Consider the following 8,667-nt stretch of genomic DNA (forward strand, 5'->3'; position numbering starts at 1 on the left):
TAAGAAGAGAACAAGAGAGAGAGAGAGAAAAAAGAAGAAAGAAAAAAAGAAAAGACATACATGTCGTGGTCATCGAGCTGCAAAACGTGGGGAATCTGAGCGAACGCCTCACGCAGATATGGCTGGTCAAGATGACTAGTATAATAATGAAAATACGCGTGGGTGGCATCCTCCTCATGCCGCGCCGTCCATGGCGCCTTTTTGCGGTTCTCCTTACCGCTCATGGCGAGCCATTGTCGCAGTAGAGGCACGTCCTTCCACAGCCTGTCGCCGTAGATCTGGTTGCCCAGGCCCAGCTGCACGTGGAAGCCTCCGCAGTCGATATTCTTCTGGAGCACGTCTTTCCACATGAAGCCCACGCCGCCCAGCTTCGCCCGCTCATTCTGCGATGTCGTGGCGGCGAAATCGTTGTTGGAATGGGCGAGGAATCGCCAACCTAGCTCGTAACGACCGGCGACTACAAACTCGTACCTGGTGCAGCCCAGATGAGAGGTCACGGCGTAGGTCCAGCGTTCGGTGCCTGCTTCGCTCATATGCAGCTCCACATCGTACTTGTAGAAGGTCCAGCGCTGATGGGTGTAGATGCTGTGGGGTGTGAGCTGTCGCGGGTTCGGAGAGAGGTCGACGCTGAGATGGATGTGGATGGTAGGAGGTTGCAGGGCGTCGGTGACGATCAGGATGCTTCCCAGCCACATGCCCCTTTCCAGGTCCATGTTGCCGTACCGCAGGTAAGGTCCGAAGTAGACGTTGTTGGTAGGCTGGATCTTGAACATTTCGACGCCGGCGCTGGGAGGGGGCCCGGTGAAGCCGGTGGCGGCGGTGGTGTGAGAAGCGGCCACGCTCATGATGCTCTCGGCATAGCCGGGAGTTTGAGGCGAGAACATGGGAGACGCCATGGGCTGTTTGCCGAAGACTGGCGACCCGAGAGGGTTGCCGTAGGTCGAGGCAGTGGGAGACAGAGGTGCCGTTTCGTGATGGATCGGATTGGGCCCCTTGGGAAACTCCCATTGTGTCGCCTGGGTGGCCAAGTGGATGTAATAGTACTGACCCGAGTTCTGGTCCAAGTGAGCGATCCACCCCTCGGGCAAGGGGGGCGGCGAACTCGGGCCGGCAGCTCCTTGTTGAAAAGAAGGCCCCGCGGTAGCATGCTGGGGCTGCGGCTGTTGTTGCGGCACCGCCTGAACAACCTGCTGGCCGTTTGGTTGCTGCTCTGGTCTCGGGTCGTTGGCAAAAGCCGGGTGGCCCTGATGCTGTATCGCGGGAGAGGCCAGCCCGAGCCCGAGCCCGAGCCCGAGCCCCGCTACCGCGGGCCCTGCGCTAACGGATTGTTTCGGCGGAGACTGAGTTGCAGCCGGTGCAGAAGCCACCGGGATAGTGGGGGCTGTGGTAGCCGCCGCGGTTGGACGCGACTTTTCAGCGGGGTGCGCACCGCTGCTACGGCCTGGATTCACGCTCGAGTAAGCAGGCGGGGGTGTCTTCGTGCCCATGCGCTGGAAATCCTGCTCCAGGACGCTCACCTGGAGAGCAGGATGGCCGTTGTTGTTGGACTGGGCGGGTGCGGGTGCGGGTTGTTGAGGCTGCGGCTGTGGTTGTAGAGGCTGTAGTGGTGGATGTTGTGGCTGTTGAGACTGTTGTGGTGGCGGACTGAAAGTAGGTTGGGTCGGACTTGTGATAGGATTGGCACCCTGATAGACAGTGGGTGGTCCATGGGGCTGGTTATCGGGGGACTCGGTCGGGGTCCAAGGACGCGCTGGTTGCGGGGTGGCGCCGGCGTATTGCGCGAGACGCTGGGTAGCTGCAGCGTTCCGAGCATGCTGGGCCTGCAAGCTCGTGAGGGTGGCGGTGCCGGATATGCCCGAGGCGGCATAGCGAGCCTCGATGCCCCCACCGGGAACGACGCCGGGTTCTACGATGGGGGTCTCGGGAGGAGGGGGAGATCCTCTGTTGGCCCTTGTTGTGGAAGTCGAGGCGGTCGAGGAGAAGCGGTTGACGCTGTTCTCGTTTGGCATTTGGAGGTAGGTCGAGCCCGAACCGGGAGGTGGGTAATATGTCTTTTTGACGGCGGCGGCGGCGGCGGTAGGGGGTGTGGGAGCAGCAGCGGCCTGCACATTCTGCTCGGGACCGGGACCGGGCCCGGGACCCCTGATGGGTTTGGCGAACAAGCCGTCGGCGCCGTCGGATTGAGGGCTGGCCGGGTCGGAAAGTGGCTTGGGAATGTTGCCGCGGCGTTCAGCGAGGGTAGGGCTCTTGGAGTCGATAGGACTTGCGGCGTTCAGGCGGGGAGAGACGGAGGTATTGAGAGTATTGACGTAGCCAGAGCCATACTGTTTGGCCGGGGGAATGGCGGGCCGCGACGTCTGCTTTCTGGGCTGAAGGTCTACATCGTCCGGGTATGGCAGAGGCGCGGCGGAGCTGGAGGCGCCGGGGGGTAAAGGGAACGAGAGTTTCGAGACGGGCGTCGAGGACGAAGAGGAGGAGGAAGGCGGCGGAGGATACTTGAAGCGATCGGCCTGGGGCGTAGGGCTCTGAGGTTTGAATATCCTCAGGGGCTCAACAGTAGGGCTATCGCAGTCCTCGATGTTGGCGGGTTTGTTGAGGAAGAGCTCCTCCTCAGAGACGCCGCGGCTGCGTTCCATGGTGTCGGCAGAGCAGTTGCAGTTGCAGTTGCAGTTGGCGCAGCTATGCGCAAATGCATGCAAACAAGGCGAGGCGCAGTGCAAAGCAGAGAGAACTGAAGGGAAGCTGCCAGTCACTGATGAGAATCCAGGGCGAGATGAGCAAATGACAGACGATAGGGGTAAAAAAAAAAAATTGAAAATAGAAAATAAAAAAAAGTTATTAATAGGAGCCGAGGGGAGGTGGTCGCCTTTGTGGCCGGCCGCGGGGTTGTCGAAGCTCAGGGAGGTGAACAAGGCGGGGGGCGGGGGAGAAGGATGGTTTTGGCTTCTCTTTGTCTAGCGCCCCCCTTACAACGGACAGGCAATAGGAAAGAAATGTCAAGCCGGTCCCTGGTGAAGAAAGCCGAAAGCTGGACTGGATGAGGTCCTGTGATGCTGTGAAGCAAGTTGAAAGTGGGATTTCAACCAAAATGAAGCGCTGATCGAGAGTCGGGGACGTACGGAGAAGAGGAAGAACAGTCAAAAAAGGTCGCGACTAGGAGAAATACATATGAACTTGGTCATGGTCCTACGAAGTACAGGAGAGTGCAGGAGCCGAGACCACCCAATCTGGCCGAGAGAAAGGGGGGGCGAGAGACAGACCAGAGCATGGGGCGGGAGAGAGAAGACGATGAGAGAGAAGGCAACCATGGGATTGGGGGGTTCTCAGTCTCCGCTCATTGCCCAATATCGACGAGTGAGATGCATCGTAAGCTTGTTCGACGCGCTGGGCAGCGACTGGCTGCATGTGGTATCGTACAGGAGCTCCATGATTGGATCCGATGCAGCGGGCGCTTAACGATGAGGGGATTGGGATGGATGTGGATGGGGGTGACGAGCCGGGACTCTGGACGCTCTGTGTGGCTGTTAGGGTGGCATGGATCAGAAAAGCAAGTCGAATTGCCGCCCTGTGCTTCAAAGCTCAACCGACAAGGCTCAGTCAGGTTCCATGTTCGATGATCATAAATCCTCGGAAGATCTAACCTAAGGCAAGGTATTCTAGATAGACCGTTTTGGATGATGAATGCAAGCGCCCTTGCAAAGTAAGATACCTATCTCAAGGCACGAGTGATGGGCGAGAAAGAACGAGTCAAAGGACCCACCAGGCTAATGGTGAGACGAAAGTTGACGACGGAATTGAATTCGGGGATTCACGATTCACCCGGCCAAAGTACAGCGTACCTTTTATATACGAAGTAGGTTACCTGTCCAAGTAAGGAAGGGTAGGTACCTAGATAGTAACTCGGGTGAACAGCCTTGGGTTTGAGGGTCAATATTGGTCAGGAACAACCCAACAACCTTCTTGAACCAGCTGCTGAAGCTGGAAGGAACAACTGAAATTTCGAGAGAAGCGCTTTCCCCTCCTAACCATTCCCGGATGTTGATGGTCCTAGGTAAGGTATGCCCTATGCAGCATCACATAAGCCACAGCCACGGCATTAATTGAAAATGCGGAAAGAACGACCGCCCCACCCGAGCTTCTTTGCCCCTGCAGAGTCTCGAGTCTTGGCGGCGGTTGCAGCTGCTGCGACCCCAAGCTTGAAGTTTGTCGACCCTTCCTGTCAGTGTCGACTTCAGATCGACTTGCCATACGGACGAGTACGAGTGCACCTCTCTCGTGAAGGAGCGGCAAACCCAGTTCGGGGAAGACGGACGGCCATTGTCCTTTCTTTTTTTTACACTATTGTTATTTTTCATCATCTTATTACGTGTACATGATCTGCTCAAAGTGGATCTTCTGTTGAATTAACGGGAGCGTGCTTGCAGGGAGCGTTGATTCATGAAATGTATGATTGTATTGTCTATAAAAGAGAAAGAAAAAGGGGGCGGGTGTACGTGTCCTAAATATATCTGCCACCTTCTAAGCGAGGATAGTGGGGCACCTCTAACTAATAGGAGAGTATTATACTATGGCTTATATAATAGAATATAATATACCCCTTAATTATTACGCCGTGATTAGCGGAACGATTACTTAGCCTAACCTTAACCTAGCCTTATTTTTAACCTTAAAATAGCCTTAAAGGGTCGTATGATACCCTTAATATCGAGTTAAAAGGCAGGAATAAAAGCTGTAAAATAGTAAAGAATAATAATAATAGTAGTAAATAATAAAGGAAAAGTGCTATTAATAGTAGTAGTAAATAGATGATAGTAGGGCCTTCCGTAGATAAATTAAAGGCGTTATACCGGCGTTTTGGAGCTTTTGGATCTTCTCTCTTATAACCCTTATTCCGTTGTTTTTAAGGATTTTTTGACGATTTTAATCTAAATTTTCTAAATTTATCTTATTAATAGTAATAAAAATAATAATAATAGCGATATAGTAAGTATCGGAACTTTGTTTTTAATGGCGCGTGCTAACCGGTAGCGTTATTTAGGCTCCTCCTACTATCTCCGCGGTTACCCGGGCCGTTACGGCTAAGAAGGCCTTGACTAACGGCGTTAAGAAGAATAAGGGTAAGGGCGGCGGTAAAAAGGGTGCTTCTATAAGTCGTTTTAGCGCGTTTATCTTTAATCCGTCTACTCTGGTTCCGGCTAACCCTTTAATAGACTGCTAAGAATAGAAATAATAATAGTGATAAGGATACCGAAGAAGCCTTTATTCCGGTCCCCTTTAACCTCCCCTATCTAGAATACGTAAAGGGTATTTATTCTAGTAAATAGCGCTTATTTGATTACTATATTTCGGTTCCTGGCCGCTCTAACCGCTACTAAAAGTATAAGGATAGAAACTATATATACTACTCTCTATAAGTTCTTACCCCCTATCTAAGGCGCTTTACGATTATAATCGTATGCTCTATTTCGTATTAGCTCGAAGATATATACGCTATTAAGCTTTACGACCGCTAACCTATACTTATAGTTTTACTAGCCTTATATCCTCAGTGAAAATTCTTTTTAATTATATTATAGTCCGTAAAATCAATAAAGACTCGAAAGACGATAATAAGAAGGTGCGTTTATCGCTTTATTTCTATATTTAAATACTCTAACTCACTGATTTCGCGTAGTTCTTCGCTAAACTTAAGTAGACGGTGAAGTTTATAATTAAGCTAATAGAGGACGAAGAAAACGAGAAGTTCTTTAAGGAGGCGGAGCTTAAGGGAGCTTCTAACTAAGGTCCTAGTACACCGACCACTACCTCTACCTCCTAGCTTACGGGGGTTATAATAGATATTTTACGGGAAAACGGTTTTATTAGTACTCCTCCGGCTAAAGGAAATAGCGTAAATGTTATATAGGATAGTGCTTAGGATAGCACTAATAGAGCTTAGTAATTTAGCTAGTATACTCCTTTTGATATTTTAGGATTTTTCGGATTTACTTTTAGGGTTTAGTATAGTGTTATAGTATTAAGATAACGATATACCCTTCTTTTTACTCAATTAACTAAACCGCCGGTATACGGTGCGCCTAGGGCGCTGGATTTTCGACTTTAACTGCTTCTTTCCACCCCCTCTATGCACTAATTATATTAAGATATACTCGGAAGTTCTTAAATTTTTATCGTAGAAGTGCTTTGTTTAATCCGTCCGCTAGTATTAAATTCGTAGTAAGATATACGACTCTGAATAATCCCTTTACGTTCTCCTACCGTATCTAAAAGCGTTATATATCTATATAGCGAAGCCTAGTCTTAATTCTAAAGCTATCGTCGACTATTAGGCGTATCGTTTACGTGATATCGTAGTGGATATTCTAAGGAGATTCTGGATTAAAGCGTATTTCGACGAAAAGACGCTTTAAACCTATTATTTCCTTCGCCACTTGATATAAAACGAGTAGCTCTGCTTCGGTTATAGACGTTATTACCGTTACTTACCTTATTACTTTCTATATAACTAATCCACTAAATAGGCTAATAAAGTAACCCTATAAAGATCTTCGTATATCTAAATCGTCTATAAAAAAGGCGTCACTTACGATAACTATCGCCTATAAACTAGTACTTAATCCGTACTAAATCGAGAGGTCCCTTATTATAAATAAATAGCGGATAGCTTAGTCTACCGCTTTATAGTACTCGGGAGAGGGGTTTCTAAGAAAGCGGGAGAGGATAGAGGCGGCGAATACCACGTCAGGACGTATTATAACTACTATATAAAGCACTAATCCAACCTTTTCTTAATAAGATTTAGATTTAATCTCTTAAGTGGTAGCTTCGTCTTCTCTTTTCCGGTATTCTATAACGGGAATAAGGATTACTGGGTAGGTGTTTAGAGCGTCTAATTTAAACCTGGCTATAATCTTTTCGATATATAAGTCGTGGGAGAGGAAAACCTTACGTTTATAGCGATCTCGAGTAATCTTAATACCTAGAAAATTAATCGGCTTCCCCTTTTTCCGACATCTTAAACCTTATTTTAATCCTTTTAATAATCCTAAGGCCGTTTATAGTACTATCTCTATAAAATAATATAAGAATATCGTCTATAAAGAAGATAACGAATACGTTTTAAGCCTTAGTATAGAATAGGCACGGTTCTTCTTTACTGGCCTTTATCTCTAAGTCTATTAGGGTGGCTATGAAGGTCTAGAACTATAGTCTAGGCGAGCCGCGTAGTCTACATAGTGCTTTATCGAGCTCTAAGCACTTATCGGGCGGCTTAAATCTATCGGGAAGTTCGTATATAACGGGCGTTCCTGTTTTACTCCTTTAGGCGTTAACGAAGGCGATAACGATATTAAGTTACTTAATCTCTAGATTAAACTAAGTAGCTAGGGCTATAATAATACGAAAAGATCGTGTAGCAAGCGTTACTATATAGGTTCTTTTAATTATTAAGCTCTCCTATAAGTCCCCTCGAATATATAAGCGTGCCTTATATCGTTTAAGATATCCGTCTTAGTTAAACTTATAGATCAAAACCCACTTTAACGGAAAAGGCTTTAACTTCGCCTCTAAGCACTTAATTTCTCTTTATATACGCTTCTTAATTAGCTTATTTACCTCCTTCTACGTGGTTTTCTTAAACCGTTCACGTATCGGGTAGTTAATAAGCTCCTATTAGTACCTTAGTATAGCCTTTAGGTAGTCGTGATAAACCCTACCGTCGATTAAGGGCTTTAGTGACGTTATAGCCTCTCTTTTAGTATTTAAACGGGTATTTATTTTAGTATCGGCTACTCCGAGGATTATTAAATTACAGGTTGGAAGCCCTTCTAGCCCGTCCTAGCGCTCTTTTTATTAATTAGATAAGAAAAAGGTATAAGTTAAAGGTATATCTAGCTCTACCCAATATATCCGTGGATTAATCCGAATAGTCTTTCCTTAAGCACGGCGATCGGTGATTTTTACGCTAGCGCGCGTTACTTCCTTTATTAGTATACTCTTTTTCCTTTAGTAGGCGGTTACCTTAGGGGTTAGTCGGATAGGTGGTCTGGATCCGGACGCTATAGTATAGCTAGTGCTATAGTACGGATTAGGGGTAGTTAGTCCCTATACTATCGCCTACGTACTTCTTTCTATAGTTAAAATCGTCGAAGTGTCTGTATTAAGCTCTAGTATATATAATCCTAGCGTGTCGGTTATAGTGTTTTCTTAGGTGGCCGCTCTATTATCTTATGAGTCAGAAGAATTATTAATTAAGAGTTCCTTCGAAGACTACGGCTCTACACTTATAACCTAAAGATTCCTGCTCTAAGGATTAGGTGTTACGCGTGGGGCTTAAAGTCCTGTTACGGGCGGTTCGGGTATACTGGGTACGTTTATATCTAGTAGTGGCGAAAAAGCGTTTATTTATGCCTTTACTACTTTTACCCCTAAGTTCGAACCCGTGGATTATAATTATTGTCTAGAAGGTGCGCTATTAATTAATCCACCTAGAGGGTAGGCCTATAGGATAAAGTCGTTATCTTTATCTTTTTATATTTCGTAAATTATAAGCTAGTTCCTCGCCTCGGGCTCCGGGATCTATTCTGCTTCTTCGAGCTATAGTTTATAAAATAGCTACTCGTTAAACTATATATTACGCGTTATAATAACCTTCTAAAGCTATAGAAT

At 47.3% G+C, this 8,667-nt stretch overlaps 1 protein-coding gene across 1 annotated transcript in view; it reads right to left on the reverse strand.

The window, feature by feature from the left end:
- SODALDRAFT_325428 (hypothetical protein) overlaps nucleotides 1-2,636 on the reverse strand; it is a gene marked incomplete at both ends in the record, with an annotated part of 3,946 nt that extends 1,310 nt beyond the window's left edge. The window contains one exon of the mRNA XM_028609981.1: nucleotides 61-2,636. Coding sequence (XP_028464655.1) covers nucleotides 61-2,636 — 2,576 coding nt within the window. The remainder of the gene's footprint in view (nucleotides 1-60) is intronic.
- Between the last annotated feature and the right edge of the window lie 6,031 nt (nucleotides 2,637-8,667).

The sequence above is a fragment of the Sodiomyces alkalinus genome, assembly GCF_003711515.1.
Source record: "Sodiomyces alkalinus F11 unplaced genomic scaffold SODALscaffold_8, whole genome shotgun sequence".
NCBI classification, from domain to species: domain Eukaryota; kingdom Fungi; phylum Ascomycota; class Sordariomycetes; order Glomerellales; family Plectosphaerellaceae; genus Sodiomyces; species Sodiomyces alkalinus.